Here is a 21,790-nt window from a genome sequence, read left to right as displayed (position 1 = left end):
CTCGTTTACCTGACTCCTGCAGCATATTATCTATGCCTTGAATTCGATCTCTATTAGTCTCGTCACCTATTCATAAAAATAATATACACTAAGTGTTAATGACCAATAACACAACTTCGATTTAAATAATTAAAACCCATAATTTCAAACCATATTTAATCAAATTAATGCAACCCAAGCAACCACATAATAACCCGGACCGCCCACACTTCAACCCAGAATATCATATACCAATTTCAATATTGACCTATACATCCACCAAAACCAACGTCAAACTCAAATAATTAATATATTTACCTCACTTTAGCAGTCCATAATTCAAAACAACCACCAACAATTCAACCAAAACAACAATAAAATACTTCTAAATAGTTTAACCTCCACTCCAATGGTCGGTATAAGACCCAAACAATACAAAAATAGCCATTACTCAAACCTCGAGTATCCATTTAATACACTGCATGTCCAAACCAAAACTCAAGACCAATGCAACACAAGGTGTTTGATTATAAAAATTCCACGCAACCACCACATCAACCACACACTATCCACGTTTCCATCCAACCAAGAAATTACAAGCCCACAACTCAATAGAGTCAGTGTGAATATTATTAATTAAGTAATACCGTACACAACACAATGACTAATTAATGAGAAAAAGAATATAAACTGAGTGAGAGTTTTACCAGTGTGAACTGAGTTTGCGATTTCTTGAATTTGGAAGTGCACAGTGTGCTGAGCAAAATAGAGAGCAGTTACAATCTGTGATGAGTGAATTTGTGAGTGAAAAACTGAAGTGAGTGTTGTGTGAACGTAGGAGAAATGGGAGGGGGCTTACCACTGTGAGAGATTCTCAGCAGCAACCGAAAATCACACAAAACGCAGGAAAAATTCCCAAAACCCACGAACTGCACAATTGAAATTCATTTTATAGAAATTTCATGAGAGTGGAAATTAACTTGAAGTGAATGTAGAAGTGTTTGTAAGAAGCAGGGAAGGAGAAGAGCCTTACTACCGTTTGGCAACTCAGAACTCTAAGAACGAACACATACACGCATAGCACCAAACCCACAAGAAATCTACAATGGAGAGAGAGAGAGAGTCTACTGTGAAGGCCGTGGGGTTTGAAGTTAGATGGTAGAGAGAGAGAGAGAGAGAGAGAGAGAGAGAGAGAGAGAGAGAGAGAGAGATACCTGTGGAAGATGAGCACCGTGCGAAAGAGGAAGAAAACCCGAGAGATGGAGAATGAATTTGCAGGAAATAAGACCAAAGTGGTTCAATGGACGGGAGAATAGAAATTGAGTGAAGCAAAATTCTTGGAGAAAAATAGAAACCATTTGAACATGCGTGGAGGGGAGAAATAATTGGAAGTAAATTGCAGAGAGGTGGAAGAAATGCATCAGGGATGAAGGGAAATTCAAAGAGAAACTTACCAGTAGAAGCAACGTCGTTTTTTTGGAGTTTATACCTGAGGCTGTTTGGGCCTGGGCCTTACATATAATGAATGCATATAATGCAAGGCTCGAAATAATGGTTCAGTTCAGACCAATTTAGCCGACTCAACATTAATCGGTAAGAAATCGAATAACTTTTAGTGTATTTTTAAATCATTCACTGAATCGATCTGAATCATTTCAATTGATTGATTCAGACTGATTCAAACTGATTTTAGACCAATTTTAAACGTGAATCTAGTTTTTGAAGTCCTGGATTAATGTTGTTATAAAACTTGCAAATAATTCTTTTATATTTTCAATTCTTAATCATCCAAACCTGATTGATCAACCATATAAATCTCCGGGTTGATTCAAGAGTGGAATCCACAAAATGATATTTGATGGTCTATGATTGATCTTGAGACACTCGTGGGGTCCATTGAGCTTCCTAGTTCCTTCCCATTGGTGCAAGAATAACCATGGTTAACCAAACCCTTCCCACAACAAGGGTAAACAATATGCCCTTAACTCAAGCATGTAGTTAATTACTAACCAAGGTAACATAACCATATCCTTATAAATAGGGTGTCGTGGCTTCTTTTATAAAACACTCGTATGCCTATTTTTTTTTTTATTTGTTGGTAATTTTGTAGGGAAAGAGAGAGGCCAAAGCTGAATAGGAAACCCCACAACAGTCCTCAAAGCCTCTCTTTCTTTCTCTCTCGAAGAAAAATAGTACTGGTACGTTTTTTTCCCATTTACTCCAATGACAATTTTCCTTTTTTTTTGGGGATTTTGAAGAAGAGGGTCTGTATCTGTTCAAAACTTGAATTTTAGCCCTCCCTCTCTTTCTCTCGCACGCACCCACAAATATCTGCAATCAAGAGAGAGAAAGTGCGTGGTCATGGGTTCCAAAGTGGCTAGTAGCTTCAAAGCGCTAGAGTCGATATTTTCCCGCCCAAAACACGATTTACGAGCATGACCCAGATGGATGATCGGGTCCCTTTTTCGTTCATTTTTGTAGTTCATCGGCTCAAAGTTCTTCGTCTTTCACGTCCGTTCTCCTTTATCGATTATATGCGGTTTTCATCTTTTTTTTTTTTGGTTGGTTATGTGTGCTGTTTTTTTTTTTTTCTTTTTTTCTTTTGCTTGGATGATTTTATTGTATAAGACTACTAAGATTAAAGAGAGAGTGATTTGGTTTTTAGGGTCTGAATTCGGAATAAATGGCAGGGTGGTCGATGCTAGCTGATGACGGATCGGCTGTAGATTGCGACAAATCCCCAAGTAAGAAGCTCAAGCCGAGCTTCTGCGTCGACCTTGAACCGGCTTGGAAAGTGTCCAATAAGTCCTCGGAAGCTTGCGTCGAAAGCGAACGAGAACCTGACAAGCTCCGATGCGAGTTCGAAGGGTTTCTTCGAGGTTCCGGCGAGGAGATCTGCACCCAAAACACTTTTCTCCCTCTACCTCCAATGCTTGGAGATGGGCAACACGTGGATTTGCTTAAGCTTTTCTTGGTTGTGCGAGAGAAGGGTGGGTGCGATGCGGTTTCGGAAAATGGGTTGTGGCATTTGGTGGCTAAGGAGTCTGGTTTGTTCGGTGCGAATCTTGCTTCGCCGGTGAAGTTGGTTTACATAAAGTATTTGGATACCCTTGAGAGATGGTCGAAGAGGGCTGTCGAGAATAAGGGCTTGGAATGCGGTTTGAATAACAGCTGTGTAAGTTTCAGTGGGTTTTTGATGGAGGCGCATGCTGATCTTAGAGCTTCTTTAACAAAGGCTCCGGGTGAGAAGCAGAACGAGGACGAGGAGTATCCGCATCTGGAATTATTATCTGAGGAGGTGGAGTCGAATGGGGGCGAAAAGTGTGCTGGTGTTGAGGGATTGTCGGGTTTGGATTTGGTGGGAAAAATTGGTGATAGTAAGAAATTATGCAATGAAGGAGAAAGAGAGGAGATACTGTTGGATGGGGACGAGAATGATGTAATCATTGAGGAGAAACAGGTGTGCTTGGATTCGAGTGAGAGTTTTGCGAATGTGCAGGATGGTGGAAACCTGTGTGACACTGAGGTAAATAGTTTGGTAGCTGAGCAGGATGGGGGCAAGAGATGCGATATTGATGACGATGATGTAGTGATCTTGGACCCCGGCAGATTTTGTGTTAAGAGGAAGCGGGAGTCTCTATGTGGAATGCTCAGCTGGATAACAGGTGTGGCAAAGAATCCTTCTGATCGTGCTGTTGGTTCATTACCAGAATGGTCCAAGTGGAAGTCTCATGGGAAGGAGGAGATGTGGAAGCAGGTTTTGTTGGCTCGGGAGGCCATCTTTCTGAAAAGACAAGTTGATTCAAGTGCTGACCAATGGCAGGTATATGCTAGAACACCTTGTGTGCTATGAATAGTAAGTTGAATACAAGCATATTCTAGTCTTGTAATTTTCATGATTCTGAATTGATGTTTTATTCAGCGTTGGTGAAAGTGCTAGGTGCTCTTAAGAGTAATCACATCTAGAGCTTAGGTACACAAGCGCAAGTGTGCGCCTAATCAAAGTAAAGTGCACCTTTTTAAAAAAATGATGTATACTATAGAAAAATCCATAAAATACAATAAAAAAAGTTGAAAAAGCAAGATGGTAATATGTTTGGCCTATTAACTCAATTTATTGGCGTATTATCCAACATGACAATCAAGTAATTATCTATTACATAAAATTTAAACATAGCATTTTATATAATTCTCGTGTTTTACTTGCATACATATATGTTGTTTGATATCCATAATCAAATTAAATTTCTCTGTTAACTCAAAACTTACCAAAAATTCCATGACCAGAAAAGCTCATAAAATGGAGGTATTGACTTTTGTACTAACATAAGCTAGGTTTGAAAACCGAACCAGTCGGTTTGGTTTTGGTCCAAAACCGAGACCGACCGACCGACCAATTACTTTTATTCCTAAAAACCGGCCGAAATCGACTAGTTTCACCAGTTCCGGCGGTTTGGCTGGTTTGGGCCCATCTTCTTAGGCCTTTGTTCTTGCCCAATTCAACGTAGGTTTTTTTTTTTTTTCTCAATTCATTATCCAAGATCTTTTTGAGTTTTTTTTGAGTTGATTTCAAATTCAAATTTGCTAAATTTTTAAAACCCATTTTAAATAGTCAATTTCACCTTAATTTTAATGTCATTTGTAAATTTCTACTATTACTAACTATATTACTTACTACTTACTACATAATTAAAAAAAATAAAAATAACTTTATTAGATGTTTAGTATTACATAGTACATATTACAAAAAAAGACATTGCCTTAAACATAGTGAAACGCAACTAAAAAATATAACATAAATAAATCAAAACAAATTGTCTTAAACATATCAACGATGCAAAAAAAAAAAAAATAAATAAATAAAAAAAAAAATAACATAGATAAATGACAACAAATTGGGAGTGATATTCATATTTGTTGCTTCAATCTTCAATCTTCAATAGTTGTCAAGTTTGATTGTGTGCCCAACTCTATATACAAACATTAATAAATATTAATAATAAGAATAAAATATCAAATGTTAGTGAATTTAGATTATAAAAAATACTAAAATTAAATTACAATGAAAACAAAGAAAATATTACCCGATTCTATTATGAAGCTCTCCACATTATTCATAGCCTCCCAGATACCAATGGTTGTTGACGGATACCTTAACTAATTTTGAGTACAAATAAGTACCTCAATTGTACTAAATGCTGACTCGGACGCAATCGTGGAAACAGACATGACCAATAACTCTCGTGCAATCCTTGTGAGTATAGGATAGTTATGCTCATTAATTTTTCACCAAGTTAACAAGTCAAACGATGTGTTAAGTGCCTCACAACCATCTGATAAATATCTGCACATCTCTTAAACTTGTCTAATCTTGCAGTGATGAACGCACATATCTAACTGCATTTTTAACCATTGTGATGGCGTCATTGCACTCTTTCAAATTCTCATTCACAATAAGATTCAATATATGAGCACAACATCTCGTGCATATACTTACCCCCCAACAGATTTCCAGCCCAAAACTGTTTCAAATATAAAATTGTAATATCATTTGAACTTGTATTATCAACAATTAGAGTAAATATTCCATCAATGCCCTAATCAAGCATGACTCAACATATCTCCCAATAGTATCCTCTCGATGATTAGGGATTAAACAAAAATGAATGATTTTTTTTTCTGCAATTTTCAATTATTATCAATGAAGTGTGTTGTTAGACACACAATTCAAATTTTGTATCTATGTCCATATATCGGTCGTCAACAAAATCCTCATGCCACCATCTTTAAACACTTTTTTAAGTTTCCTCTTTTCTAATTCATGCAATTTCATACAATCTCTTGCAATTGTGACACAACATGACATTTAAACCAAGGCTTAAGAAACCAACACACTTTCCTTAATCCCTATCCTTCAACAACTTTAAATGATATCTCATCGATAATTACCATCTCTGCAATCGCCAACTTCATAGCTTCTTCACTGCATTTGTGGGTTACAAGAGACTCTTTCCTTGTTTGGCAACCAAGAGTACCTCAAGTACTCTCAAAACACTCACTATTATTCTTTATTTTATTATTATTTTTCACCTACTTTTTACTACTATTTAATATTTTATTATTACTTTTTCATTATTTTTTCACTACTATTCACAAATATTATCAACACTTCTCAGGTATTTTCACTACGCAAACCTAGCTTAATGTACTACCATCACTCTCTCCAGCCCCTCTTTAGGTGTTGCCTCACCTGTCAATATTTTTTGGTACCTATCCAAAGACCCATGTTTATGAGAATTTTTAGGACATGAAGGCAAATGATTTTGCATTGTTGAAGTTCTGTTCCTCTTTGAGTGGCAAACATACGCCTTGCCACAATAATTAAATTTAGCCTTCAGATCATCTACAAGACAACCTCCACCATCGTAAAATGTTCAGTTTCTTAGGTAATGGATAAGTACTACTAGTAGGGGCACTAGGAGGTTTTGATGTTTGGGTCTCCCTCAAATCATCTCCCAAATTAAAGGTCGGTTCATTTGAATCAAACATTAATTGGAGTCGACGAAGAATCCATCTAATTTATAAAACAAGATATAAATGTTACATGTACATTTACATAGTGCATAACACAAATTATAATTGCACAGCAGCTAGTTTTCAACATGACAAACATTACAAGTCTAAGATTCTAATCTAGGTATAGTTCACTCATCTTTTCTCAATTTATGTCAAACTATTTTTACAACACAATTAGAATATCATAAATTAACAATAATAATTTTTTTCATGCAAATGCTAAAATAAATATTAAATTGAACGTATTAAGAACACTCATAGTGGGGATTCGGGAATAGCTCTCGGATTAACCATAGTGATTAATTGATTAACCACAAATGACATTAGTCCCCCTGTGTTTCATTCAATCCAAATTGGGCCAAAATACTTCAAAAATATCCTAAAAGTTCTAAGAGATCATACTGATTAAGCTGGACCTGATACTAATTTTTTGATCAGATATCATTTGTCATTATCGATTAACCACAAATGACATTGATAGTAATCCCCTCAGTAGTGCTTCATTCAATCCAAATTGGGCCAAAATACTTAAAAGAATAAATAATGTCTATGCATACACAAATAAATAATTTAAACAAAATGATAAATTGTAAATTACAATGTCTATACATAGTGAAATATGATAAATTGTAAATTAGAATGAAAAAAAAATAACAAAAATGCATGATAAAATACAGTGAAGAGGCTGTAAAAAATTAACAAATAACAAAAATATAGTGATAAAATACAAAGAACACTCACAGTGGGGATTCAGGAACCGGTGTTGCATGAAGTCAGACGCGGGGAGAGGGAAAGAGATGAGAGTAAGAGACGAAGACGGGAGAATTGGGAGTCTGCGAGAGTAGAGAGGGCTGAGAGGCGTTGGCTGTGACACAGCTGCCGTGGGGCATGGGGATTTGTCGGGATGGATTTCTGAGAGGCTGAGAGAGGAAAGAGTCTGAGAGGAGAGGGAGATCAAATGTGAAAGTGTGAAACGACAAAAGTCTGAAGAAGAAGAAAGCCGTTTCAAATGCGATCCTTAACCCTAACCCAGAAACAACGTGTCATTTCCTTCAATTTTTTTTCCAAAAATATATAAAAAAACATATATATTATATTGGTCGGTTCGACAGTTCAAACTTGGTTCGAACTGGGACCGAAACGTTGGTTCTACTCATTTTCTACCGTCAGCCAACCGGTTTTCCATCGGTTTCGGCCGATTCCTGATTCTAACAACTGGTCCCCGCCGGCGACGGTCGGTTCGGCCGGTTCCTATTCACCCCTAACATAAGCAATCAATTGTCGACCCATCTAGAAAACCAACTTGGACTATCGTATTGGGTTTAAAGCATATACATCAAATATGACAACACGTAGCACCATGTTATGTAAATGATGTTCAATATTACCTAAATACTTAAGAATATTTGTTTACATAATTTGGTCACACAAGTGAGCTTAAAGCACTTCTTTTATTCATACGAATGAAATAGGCATGGTTTTATTAAATTGACATCCCCTAAATTTGCTTGATTTCATTTTGTGCTTTCTTGCACTCTTGATAATCCCACTCAATGACCAAATGTAAACTACCTTTTACCGGGAAAAAAGGAAGAGTATTTTTTTTTTTTTTTACGTGTATAAGAATTGAACAATATTAATTAAAAAGAACTTTGTTCCTTTGGATAGCCTTTGTATTCATTGGTAACTACTTGTTTGGTTGATCTTTATTATTGTTGACTTTTTTCTAAGCTATTTTTATTGTGTATGGTTAGGGTTACAAATAAATTGACCCTTCGTGGTATGCTCGAGCTTGACTCGTATTATCTTATAAACTTAACTTGAGTTTGGTTGATTTGTTAAATGAGCCAAGGTTGAGCAAAAGTTTGGGTTAATTTATTGAACGAGCAAAACTCGGTATAGGCTATTTCGCAGAAAAAAAGTCCATGTGGTTTAACATTTAACTTAACAGCAGTTATGTGATTACTTATGAAATTATGAAAATGCATAGTTTTAATAAAGAAAAATTATTTTATGCAAAAACTATTAGTTTAATTAAATAGCTTGTGTACAAGATTGAACTTGTTCGAAAAATAAAGATGAACTTGAACAAAATATGTAGCTTGCCGATAAGCTCAAGCTGGATTAATCTTCAAAAAAAATAAAATGAACACAGCTTGAATATTCATACACGGCTTTATTATAGTTCTATCTGTATGATCACATAATTTTATTGTTGATTTTAATTGTTTCTTGCTGTTTTATCAAAGTAAAGTCGTACTATTTGGTATATCAATTTTGTTCATTTTGTGAAAAAAATATGATTTGGATGGAACACTATTAGAGAAGAGAAAAACAAATTTGAACAATCGGACATGATATATAATATTTTTATGGTTTGATACAAAGAACCATGTCCACATGTGGCGATGATTGGAGGAAATTTTGTTAATAAAAGATGTAGCAATGTAACACACCCTTAATTTTATTCAAGGCACAGATGGATGCCAACCCAATTACACGGTTATGCTGAAAGTTTAGAATAGGATATACCTAGCTAGAGGGGTGAAGAACAACAACATAATTGCACTAAGTATAGAAAACTAGGGGACCAGAAGCTATTGTGCGCTGCCATCCAAACAGAAAAGTGAGCTGCGCATAATGGCTCTTAGGCCCTGTTTGGTTTCACAGATGGTCTCAACTCTTCTCATTCCATATCATCTCAACATCCAAATATTATTCAAACACAAACATTTTTCAATTTCAATTTTTTTGCCTTGGAGAGGTTTCCTGACATAGAAAAAAAATGAAAAAGAAAAAGAATTCAAATTTTTAACTTTTTCATCTAATTATTATAAATTTTCCAAACTTCCAAACAAAATACAAAAAATAATTTAATTTTTTCAAATCTCGAAACAAAAGTAATAATAATAAATTATATTCTAACAATATTTTAATTTTATAATATTTTTAGGTCTTATTTGATTACACATATAACATGAGATGAAAAATCTGTCAATAGTAGTGAGATAATTTGTGAATAATAGTGAAATTATTTGATTTAAGGTTTTTATGGAGTTTTGGAAAAGGAGAGAAAAAGTTGAATAAAAAAAATTATAAAGTTAAAAGAAAGTTAGAATATAATTTTTTAATATAATTTTTGTTTTAAAATTTGAAAAATTGAATTGTTTTGTGTTTTGTTTGAAAGTTTGGAAAAGTTGTAATGATTAGGTAATGATTAATTAAAAATTTGAAAATTTGAAAATAAAAAATGTTTGTATTTAAATAGTGTTTGGATGCTGAGATGAGATGATATGATTTTAAAGGTTTATGAAACCATATCAACCCTTATTCAACTTTTTTCTTTCATTTCTCAAAACTCTATAAAACAGCTTTTTTTTTTTTTTTCTTTTCTTTTTTTTATAAAAAAATTTGAGGTCAAGCCTCTTATTATTAAAACCTTACTAAAGTGGAGGAAACCATGATTACAACAATTCATCTAATAACGAATATAAGGAATACCCAATCAATCTAAACGAACTATTCCCCGTAGCCTTCCATGCACCAAATCTTCACCTGTAAAATGAAAAGATCTACCTTTTGCTCCCTCTTTAGCCAAAAAATCAGCAGCCATGTTGGCTTCTCTAAAATTATGTCGAAAACGAATTTTAAGCAAAGCTACTAATGTTTTAATCTCCTCCCAAAAATCTCAAAGAAACCAATTTTAGCATATCCTGGAAGCTAGCCAACCCATCACCACACTTGAATCAAATTCCACTAATAAATCTCTCAATCCAAGAGATTGACACAAACGAAGACCATCAAGGAGAGCACGACACTCGTGTTCGTCGCATGCCCATAAAAATGTGCAAAATCCACTATCACCTTCCCTCTTGAATCTCGAAGTAGTCCCCCACCACCGGACCTCCCTGGATTTCCACAAGATCCACAATCAACATTAAGTTTAATCCAACCTTTATCCGGTGGTTCCAAGCTATTTATCTCGGTACCTTTCGACGAATTGGGACCATAGCACAATTCAATTCTTGTAAAACTAGAAAATCATTGGCTCCCCTCATTTTAAATTTTCTCAACCCATTGGAAATATCTTTGAAGTTCATTTTTACTATTACAATTCCTTTCCAATCAAAATTAGTCCCCTCCATTCGAGAAGCACATCTAGCCCTTCAAATAGCCCAAGAAATAATAATAGGCAACACACCCCGGGTCCAACCAACCTGCCAAGAAACCGTTGCATGCCTCCACCATAATGCCATCATGCCAGCCCAAGTCACAGCACCCTTGCCAACCGAATCTCGCAAATTATGGCACAATGATCTCAGATTTTTTTCTACCCTTTCCCCTCACAAAAAACAGGATCTAATGTTTCTATCTTGGGCACTTCACAGCAACAACATCTGGACACCATCGGAATACCCAACTTCATAATAGTCTCATCTACTGATAAAACTTTTCTTTTAGCCCTCCAGCAACAAAAAGAATTTTTTTTTGGCACCAATTCATTCCACATTTCTTGGTTTATAACTCTCCTTTACTATTCAAACATCTTAATTCAAACTATTTCATTTTTATTCACAAACTATCTCATTATTATTCACATATTTCTCATTTAATCTATGTAATCAAATGAGGCCAATTTCTAGTAGTGTTCTCACAGTTTTTGACTCTTGCCAAATGCACCACATTAAACTCAAAAGAGACACCCTTCAAACCCCTAGATTGCTATGGCTATTAACTTAGCGAATAACCCATCCAGTCCACCGCCCATTGGGTCATGATCCACTTGATCCTTGGGGAATGAAATATCAATGGCCAAAGATCTTTAGCCATATCAAAGTGAAGTAGAAGATCATCAATACTTTCTTACCTTGCTTACTCCTACGACTCTAGTCCATTGCACTAAAAACTAAACCTAAAGTTTGACGCCCCTTGATGAACACAGTCTTTGTCCCAAATATAACCTTCTCCAGCATATTTAAACTTGAATAGCTAAGTTATGTTGTTCATTACTTGTTGTTTACCCAATATAGGCATTCTTGTTTTTCTATTTTGTGTCGACCTTAAGGGTTCGTTTGATCTCATCTCATCTTATCTCAACAAACTTAGGATTTGAATTCGAGGAGAGAAATTTTTTTCTCTCCGTACATTTTTCCTCTGTTTGTTAGTTTGAACTGTGTTGATGTCTGTGGGAGATTGACTGAGTGATCTGTGAGTGCATGGATGGTAAAATGGTAGCTCTGAATGTTGTTAACACTGAATTTAAGTCTTTTGTGGGGCGAGAGATGGTTATGGGGTGCTTATCACTGAACATGGTTGGAAGTTTGTAAAAAAACTATACTTGGGATCAATTGCAACAAGTTGGTTCATCAAGGCACTGGATGATTGCTTGAAGTTGGGGAAAAGAGCGTTCTGCACAACTCATCAGGAAGGAGATATGGGCTTTATAGCTCAAAGATGTTCCAATCCTCAAGGAGCATTCATGGCCTTGGCGGAATATAAACAGGGGGGTTGTTGGAAGTGTATTTTTATTCCTGAGGATCGAGAGAGAGCGGGATGGAGGAGGTTGGCGGAGGTTTTGAGGGAGGCTAGTAAAGTAGGGCATGTTGTTGGATCGGCATTGCCAGCATCGACGACAGTGCTGCCTCAACACTCCAGCGTCAACGACATGCTGGTAGCTTTACAGAAATCGAGCTTTCTGGACATTGCTCGAGGTACTGTTAGACTGGGTTCTAGCTTTGACATTCGTGGGAGGGATGTTGGTTTGGTTGGGGTGCAGAGGAGTGGGGAGGATGGCAGGGAACGTGCTGGCCTCAACAAGGAAAGCATCGTTCGTCTCGTCAGAAATACAGGCTCAAATTTCTACTCTGCAGAGTAATATGGAGATAGTTAAACGCAGCATTGAGGAGGGGGGGTGGAGGGAGTTGGGCTTGGATCAGGTAGAAGGGATTAGTTCTAAAGGGAAAGGGCCTTCTGTTGATGGGCCCGTGAATGCCCAACGGCTTAACTTGCAGGCCTAACAGGCCTTCTGCGTGCTTAATAGGCCCAGCCTGTCAAGCAGCAGGTCGTGGGGACAATTTGGAGATGTCGGCCATCAAGAGTTGAAACTCCATCGTCGACATCTGGGCTGCTGGAATGTACATCGGCAGAGCCCCGAGAAACAGAGAAGAGCAAGCGACATGATGGGAACAACAGTTTGACGTCGGTGATTGCACATAAATGGTCGTATGAGGTGGCCGGAGGCCCTGTTGGCTCATCTGTGCCGTCAACAACGCCGGAGAGAGTTCCACACAACTTGATTGACATTCCAACCTTGGAGAAGACGCTAGAGAGGGGTGGAAGTGACGGGAACACTCAGGTGGGTTGCACCCCACTAAAAAATGAGGCTTCCCAACCCTGTCGTGGTATCCAATGATAGATCTGAGTTAGCTTGTCTCAGATTCAGTTTCGAATTTACAATTGGCCCTTTATGATAATGGGAGTTGTTTTGGTGGGGAGGAGGTTGTTTTAACACCTTTGTGTACAATCCCTCCCAATCCTATCAATGGGGATTGTTCTTCAGATTGAGTTTTCAAGAAGGTGGAGGAGCTACAATCTATTATCGGGGTCTCTTATGATGGCTATGAAGAACAATTTAAAGCCCTTCTCGTAGCGATAGAAGATGGTTGTTTGAAGTCAGCCACAAAACAAGTTAGGGAACTTAAACGACTCACTTGTTCTATCAATTATGATGCGAAGGAAGGGAGGGGCATTCTATGTTTCCATGAAGTCTAAGATTTTATCTTGGAATGTGTGGGGGCTTAATGATCGCAATAAACGCCTCCGTATTAAATCGTTAATGCAGATGTGGAAGGTAGATGTGGTGTGTCTCCAAGAAACAAAGATGCGGGTGTTCGATAGAAGAATTATGCGGAGTTTATGGGGATGTTCGTATGTGGGTTGGTCTTACTTGGCCTCTTTGAGAGCCTCAAGTGGAGTGCTATTAATGTGGGATAAAAGAGTAGTTGAGGCCGTTGAAGAGTGTATTGGAGATTTCTTGGTAGCTACTCGCTTCAAAAACGTTGTAGGCAGGTGGGAATGGGCTTTTGCTGGTACTTATGGACCAAACATGAACAGGAATAGGAGAAGGCTTTGGGAGGAGTTGGCGGGTCTCTACTCCTTATGGGAAGTGTTGTGGTGCATGAGGGGTGATTTTAACATTACTTGTTTCTCTAGTGAGCGATCGGGGCACTATTGGAATCTTGTGACCATGGAGGAGTTTTCAGAGTTCATCTTTGATCTGGACTTTATGGATCTCCTCCTGATTGAGGGCGAGTTCACTTGGTCAAATGGTCGGGTTTGGTCGAAGTTGGATAAATTCCTCGTCTCTCCTTCATGGGAAGCCCACTATCTAGAGTTATCTTAGAAACGGCTAGCTCGAGTTGACTCAGATCATTTTCCTATTTTGCTAGATTGTGGGGGTATTCATAGGGGCCGCCGGTATTTTAAATTTGAAAATATGTGGTTAACAGTGGATGGATTTGTAGAGATGGTGTGTGCTTGGTGGTCATCGTATCAGTTTATTGGCACTCTAGGTTTCATTCTTGCAGGTAAGCTAAAGGTGTTGAAGCAAGATTTAAAGAAGTGGAACTTGGAAGTTTTTGGTCACATTGACAATCATAACTCTACCCTTTTGGAGGAATTGCAAGAGTTAGAGGAAAGAGAATTATTGGGAGACACATTGGAGGAGGTGTTACTGAGGAAGGGTACAGTTGTGGCTAATTGGGAGAGAGTTTGCTATTGAGTCACTACATTCAGGTACTCGGGTGCTCTATTCTACCTTTGAATTAGAAAACCATGTTGTGCATTATTATGAGAGCATTCTCACAGAATCGGCCTACTGGAGGCCAAAGTTTGATGACTTGTCTTTTGAGGCAATTGATTTGCAGAGTGTGAGTGTTTTGGAGAGACCTTTTGAGGAAGATGAGATCTATAAGTTCATTTTTGGTATGGCTAAGGACAAAGCGCGGGGCCCAAATGGCTTTTCGATGGGTTTCTTTCAAACTTGTTGGGACATCGTAAAAGGTGATGTTATGCAGGTATTTAGTGAATTCTATTTTTTTCAAAAGTTTGAAAAATCCCTTAATGCGACGTTCATTGCTCTCATTCCCAAGAAACAAGGGGCTTTGATCATTGAAGACTTCCGTCCTATAAGCCTGGCTAGTGGCGTGTACAAGATTATTGTGAAGGTTCTAGCCAACCGGTTAAGCCCTATGCTAGAACATATTATTTTCAAGCCTTAGAATGCATTTATTCGTGGGAGACAAATCCTTGACTCGGTTCTTATTGCAAATGAATGCTTGGATCATTGATTGTGGGAGGGAGGTTTAGGTAAAAAAGTACTCCACACTTTAGGTCACCCTTTAGAGTTAAACCGATGTCGTTCTCTAGTTAGTATGCTAGAGGGATACTAAGTACTTTCTTTATATTGGGTTGGCACATTAGGAAATACCAATTTAACAGAGACCACAACCTCTATGAAATGATGTTCTCCTTAGGAAATCCCAATTTAATAGAGCACCTCTATTAAATGCCTTTCTCCAGCTGTATGTTCCGTGGTCCGGAACCTCTCATAGCTGGGGCTATAGTATAAAGAAATCAGACTTAGCGTCCAAGGTAGAGACAACTGAGAACATTCATAAATAACAGGAAGCGAAAGCGAATTTCCACATTATAAGTTTTTTTCATGTTGAGAATTTGGCATTTTGCAAGCTTGACATGGAAAAGGCTTATGATCACGTGAATTGAGAATTCCTTTTTTACTTGCTAGGGAGGTGTGGTTTTGGGGATAGGTGGATCTCTTGGATGCGTCATTGTATTTTCACCATTCGGTTTTCGGTTATAGTAAACGATATACCTGCTGGTTTTTTTTATACATCTACATTGTATGCATCTATGTATTTATATGCGTCATTGTATTTATATACAATGTAAACGGTACACTTATAAAAAATAATTTATATATATGTATTTATATACAATTTATTCGTATATAGACTATTATTTTTTAATATAATTTATATATATTTATATATATAATTTATTCATATATCGACTATCTCAAAACGGTATACGAAACGGTATCGGTATCGAAATATTTCTTTATAGTGTCTTGACCGGTACGGCGTCTGGTACGGTATTCAAAACTTTGATAGCTATATCACTTGGAGGGGGTCATTGAGGAAGGAGGTTATTAACGCTAGATATAGAGTTGCTTGGGGGGTTGGTGCTCTAACGAGGTGAAGGGGTGTATGGTGTGGGCTTATGGAAGTTTATTAGGGGGGGATGACCATGCTTTGTAGTTGGTGAGGGCAACAAAATCAGTTTTTGGCGGGATGTGTGGTGTGGACAACACGCGCTGGATAGGGCCTTTCCAGCTCTCTATCGCATTGCAATTAATAGGGAGGCTTCAGTGGCGGATACGCGAATATTTTCTCATGGTTCTCACCGGTGGAACATTCTTTTTAATAGAGATCTTCATGATTGGGAATTATCCATTGTAGCAGATTTTTTTAGACTAATATACTCCATGGGGACCCCTATTGCACACTGAGATAGATTGAAGTGAAGGTCCAATAATCATAAGAAATGTACTGTTAAGGAGTACTTTAAAATTTTGGTAACAATTTTGCTCATTTCCCTTGGAAGAAAATTTGGAGGTCTCGTGTGCCTTCTCAAGTAGCTTTTTTTGTATGGAATGTAACTCTTGGGTAGATTTTGACTACAGATAATTTGAGAAAGAGGGGATGTGTAATGATTGAGTGGTGCTATATGTGCAAAAAGAATGGAGCATTTGTGGACCATCTCTTATTGCATTGTGAGCTAACAAGGGTGTTGTGGGACGAGATTTTTCAAATGGTCGATGTTGCTTGGGTCATGCCTTTGAGGGTGACGGATTTGTTTGAGGAAAATGCAAGGTTGTTCTCAAGTGGCAGCAGTGTGGAAGATGATCCTGTTCTGCAATCATGTGGTGTATTTGGTTGGAAAGGAATGCTCAATGTTTTGAAGATAAGGAGCACACAATGATGGAATTGAGGAATCTTTTTATTCACACCTTACTGCTTTGGTTTTCAGCCATTGTGTTAAATGGAAACAATGTTCATGACTTTTTGTCTTTAATTTATCATTCTTAGAATGTACTTAGGTGTTCTTTTGTATACTTCATGTGTACACAGGCTATGCCTATTCATTCATATCAATAATATTTATCTTTTATATAAAAAAAAAAAATTGTTATCTCAACATTCAAACATTACTGAAACACAAATATTTTTCAATTTTAAATATTTGATTTTTTCATCTAATCATTACAATTTTTCCAATCTTTCAAATAAAACACAAAAAGCAATTCAATTTTTTTAAATCCAGAAACAAAAATAATATTAAAAAATAATATTTTAATTCTACTTTTTTTCTCTCATTTTTCAAAACTACTATTTATAAATTTTTCATCTAATCTCATCTCGATATCTAAGCTAGGCCTAAGAATATCCAACTTTTTTGATCAAGTTCTATCATTCCATTTCACTAATGGAAAAGGGGTTGATTGGACCCCATGCCATGCAACTGCTGTTAAAGATAGTGTTTTCTTCAAAACCAAATGTCATAAATATTTTTCTCCTCTTGGAAGCCAAAGTCAATTATTATGCTCTCTTTAAGACTAAAAGTGGCCTATCCTTATACCCCTCTCTCCCTTCTCAAAACACTCTTACACACCTCCACACCACACCATTTGGCTGCCCATCTCCAACTACAGTTGTCGTTGATTTCATTGCTGCAAAGTCCTTCACATGGTTGGTGGAGTTGATGACCTATAGGGCATGTCATCAAAGGCACAAAAAAATTGGCTTGTTGGCCAATGTTCATCACCCTCTATGGCCACAGAACCTCCCTTGAGCTTGGCACATCACTTTCCTGTGGAAACGTCCATCAATGGGAACATCATTGGTCAAACGATTTTGATCGTGACCTTGGTTTGCTGCATTATGACTCGTAACTTTCATTGGCGAGGGAATCCTCTCATGCCACTTGAATGTGATTGTTTTTTTGAAAAATATAAAATGTCAGTTGAAGGCCCAGAAAATGATGTAAGATAAGATAAAATTCTCAAGTATTTAGTTGATTTATAAGATCATTTACATTCTATGGTGCCACATGTTTTTATATGTGATGTATATGCTTTGAACTAGATATAATAGTCCATGTTAGCTTTCTAGATGGATTGATATTTGATTGCTTATGCTAGAAAAGAAGTCAATACCTACAATTCATGAGCTTTTTTGGTTTTGACGTATTTGGATTCAACCATGTCGTTTAATTTGAGTATGGCTATTAAATATCCTAGATGCGTATATTTGCGCTTTAGGCCTAGGCTGCTCTAGACACCATTTGCACTTGAGAGCACCTCGCACTTTCTCCAACATTGGGTCAATGACTATGCCCCACAATAGGTGTGGTTGTGGGTGTAATTTTTATGACTTGTTCATCCATTACTACACTATTATTGTCATTTCATGTTATGGTGTTATTGGCTTTAATGGTGCAACACATTTTGACAATTTATAATTGACCTTTCTTGTTTGAACCTGATTTTTTTTCTAGCCATTGGCTCTTTGCTTGGCCCATTCTGAACTTTTGGGAGCTCTGAAAGTACAACTTTTTTTTTTTGTTCTCGATGCGTTGTTTTATATATGTGCAAACCAAATAAGTAATGGAAGATTGCGAACGCCGTTTCTTTTTCTTAGGCCTTGTTTGGTTCGGTAGATGAGATGAGATTATATGTCATATAATCGTTACAAATTCCCCAAATTTCCACACAAAATATAATAAACAATTTAATTTTTTCAAGTCTCAAAATAAAAATTATATTAAAAAATTATATTCTAATTATATTTTATTCAACTTTTAACTTTTATCTCATCTCATCTATGTAATCAAATGAGGCCTTCTTAATCTTTAGTGAATCTGAATTGCTTTGGAAAAAGCTATTGAAATGGGGTAGTTAGGCATGCCTTGTGTTTTGTCCTAATAGGTTGGATTGCACTCTGATCATGTCAATGTTGGATTTCTCCCTTCTCCTTTTCACATTTGAGTGGCTTTTAGTAATTGAGTTCGATATGCATGCCTAACATGCCAAAATAGTTTTGCATTATTACAAAAGGTTCCCTTAGTAATTGATACCTCAGTGCCATTTCTTATGAGAGGATATGCAATATCATGTTTATGGCTTTCATCTTTCAAAGATTATCTGAAGCCTTGCATTGTGTTATTTTCCTTATATACGTAATGCTCCAATAGAAGGCTCAAGCTATACGACTTATACTCTAAAATGATTAGTCAATGATATAATTGGAATTCTGTTGGAACATTATAATGAACAAAAACTTCTCTTTCCCAAGCAATGTGGGATTCTATACACCATTTATCCTTATCACTTATCAGAATAGGGTATCACAATCTACTCTCTTATATTCTCAACATCCTTCTCGGGCCAATTCTTTATAGGTGGTATGGCTCAAGTTCCACATTTTTGGTTGGGTAGACCTTGATATTATTTGTAACGCCCTAATAGGGCCACATGACCTATATATCAAAATAATTAGTCATTAATACAATTAGAGCTCTATTGGAACATTATAAAGAGCAAAAACTTCTCATTTCCAAGCAATGTGGGATCTCATACACTACCCACACTTATCACTTATCAGAATGGGATATCACAATATATCTTGCTGAGCACTTGGCAATACTTGGTGGGTGTATGTAATAAATGTACCTCAACAAACAATGAGTTCAGGATTTCTAATGCCACTTCCTCTATAAATGTTCCATCATCACCGATTTTCGAGTTCACTAAAATGAGGATATACCCTAAACTTTTAGGGATGATGGCTACCTGTGTATACATGTTTATCCGTTGTTCAAGCTTTCTGCCTAAGCTTTGTCCCAATATGTTAATACTTCCAACTTTTCAATGCAAGTGCCTTTATCTCATTCAAACCCATAGGAGTTGGCTCAAGTGGTAAGGGTCTTGGGCTTGGGGGTATCCTCCTCCGAGTTCTAAGGTTCAAATTCTCTTGGGTGTAAACAATCTTTAAGGGCCATCGGACTAGAGGATTTTTCCCTTGAATTACTTGAAGTGCACTTGCGGAAAATTCCTTGCCGAGGAGAGCCTATGCACCCCCGAGATTAGTCGGGACACTATTCTTGTACACCCAGTGCCAATAAAAAAAATGCCTTTATCTCATTCATATGTTGTTCAAATTTGCAGCAAAATGTGACTGTCTCATGTGTTTACATTGTAGAAAGCTCAGAAGATGCATCCATGCTTGTATGATGATCAACTTGGCTCAAGTTACAATTTTAGAGAGAGATTAAGACATGGCAAGAAGCTCAATTCTGAGAAAACAACGTCTCAGGCACAAGCTTGTTCTGAATCACTCTCAGCCACTCAAAGTGGCTCGGACAAAAGTCCTTGTGCTGAAGTTATGGAAGATAAAGTCGACAATCAGTTGCTTGGAAATACTGATTTATTCACAGAAAACTCAGCACTTGACAAATATGTCCCAAAGGGCATCTCTTGGAGGCCACGTTCAAAAGCTGAAGTGCAGGAATGGACTGGTATGACTTCTGAAAGTGACTCTAAGTGGTTGGGGACCCGGGTTTGGCCATTGGAAAAAGTGGAGCAGAGATATCTCGTTGAAAGGGATCCTATTGGTAAAGGAAGACAAGATTCATGTGGCTGTGAAGTGCCTGGTTCTATTGAATGTATCAAGTTTCACAGTGGTGAGAAAAAATTGAGAGTGAAACGGGAACTGGGCTCAGCTTTTTATCAATGGAAATTTGATAAGATGGGGGAGGAAGTCAAACTTTCTTGGACAAAGGAAGAAGAACAGAAATTTAAGGCTATACTGAAGTCAAATCCTGCATCTCTTCAGACGTTCTTCTGGGATCAAAAGTTTTTTCCTACCAAGAGCAGGGAAGATTTGGTGAGTTATTACTTCAATGTCTTTCTTATGGAGCGCAGAGGATACCAGAATAGGTTTACCCCAAATAGCATTGACAGTGATGAAGATGAATTAGAATCTGTATTAGTGACTAATGGTACAGGGCAGGAAGCCGAGAAGTCACCGAGCTCCATATTTTATTCCCCAAAGAAGCCACATACAAATCTTAGATAACTCTGATAAGCTGCCAACACAATATACTTTTAAGCAATCAAGTGCTTCAGTGAGAATGTGTATGGCAGTTTTTGTTCTCCTGTGGAGGTTTTCAATGTTCTTTTGCCTGGTGTATCAATGCAGAATCATCATTACCTTCTAGAAGTGAATTTGAAGGGTTAAAAAAGTCATATTGAGGAGAAATTTTGAAGAATAGTTAAGGACATATACTTTTTGAGATATTTTTTTTGTGTATTCATCATGATTACTGACAAAAACTACAGGTACCTTGTATACTTCTATATCTTTTTTCAGCAGTCTTTTTTACTAGGCTTAAACAGAAGCCTTGGGGATATAGGGGAAAAGGTTAGAAACTTGGTGTGCTGGAATCCAGACTGTAGTCTCTCATCCCTCAGAGTAAATGCACCTGCTGTTACTTTCTACAAAGGGTATTTTCTTCTCTTGCAATTTCATTTTGGTTTCAGACTTTCAGTAGGTTAATCTATCACCTACCTGTTTGTACTTCCGGTTTTTCTTTCCTTCTTTTCTTTTAGGCAGTCATCTACAATACTAGTCGTCGACCCGTGTAATGTGCAGAAATAATTACACGACGATCAATTAAAATTTGTCACAGAAAGTCTAAAATGCAAGAATATTCTTATAATCTTAAGGAAAGATAATTCTTATATCTCAACAAACATCAAGATTATAAATGGGTGAAAGTGTTAAAGCTCATCAAAGGCCGATTAAGGTCTCGTTTGGATGATGAGATGATTGTAGATGAAAGTTAAAAATTGAATAAAATATTATTAGAATATTATTTTTTAATATTATTATTATTTTGAGATTTGAAAAAGTTATAATGATAAAATGATATGAGATGAAATATTTTTACTACTCAAACGAAGCTAAAGTCCACTAGAATAGAAGGGAGAAAGAAGAGGCCTGAGAATGATAAGAAATTGAGTAAATATAAAAAGTTAAGAGGGGACATAAAGTTGGGGGACATGATATAGAAGAATTCTATTTGGAAGTCTGTG

The 21,790-nt window shown here is 36.9% G+C and overlaps 1 protein-coding gene across 3 annotated transcripts; it reads left to right on the top strand.

Annotated features, from left to right (window-relative positions):
• Positions 1-2,046: 2,046 nt before the first annotated feature.
• Positions 2,047-21,235, top strand: LOC121246176 (AT-rich interactive domain-containing protein 1). Of its 3 annotated transcripts, none has more exons than XM_041144223.1 (3): positions 2,047-2,177; positions 2,670-3,802; positions 19,896-21,235. In XM_041144223.1, the coding sequence occupies exons 2-3, from the start codon at positions 2,678-2,680 to the stop codon at positions 20,769-20,771; spliced, it is 2,001 nt and encodes a 666-aa protein (XP_041000157.1). In that variant the 5' UTR covers positions 2,047-2,177; positions 2,670-2,677; the 3' UTR covers positions 20,772-21,235. The 3 variants fall into 3 exon arrangements, with proteins under 3 accessions (XP_041000157.1, XP_041000156.1, XP_041000155.1); XM_041144222.1 differs by having other exon boundaries at positions 2,057-2,177; positions 2,645-3,802; XM_041144221.1 differs by lacking the exon at positions 2,047-2,177 and adding an exon at positions 2,191-2,490.
• The last annotated feature ends 555 nt before the right edge of the window (positions 21,236-21,790 follow it).

The sequence above is a fragment of the Juglans microcarpa x Juglans regia genome, chromosome 1S, assembly GCF_004785595.1.
Source record: "Juglans microcarpa x Juglans regia isolate MS1-56 chromosome 1S, Jm3101_v1.0, whole genome shotgun sequence".
Taxonomy (NCBI): domain Eukaryota; kingdom Viridiplantae; phylum Streptophyta; class Magnoliopsida; order Fagales; family Juglandaceae; genus Juglans; species Juglans microcarpa x Juglans regia.
The sequence above is the reverse complement of the archived record's forward strand: the minus strand, read 5'-3'. Positions and strand labels throughout refer to the sequence as shown.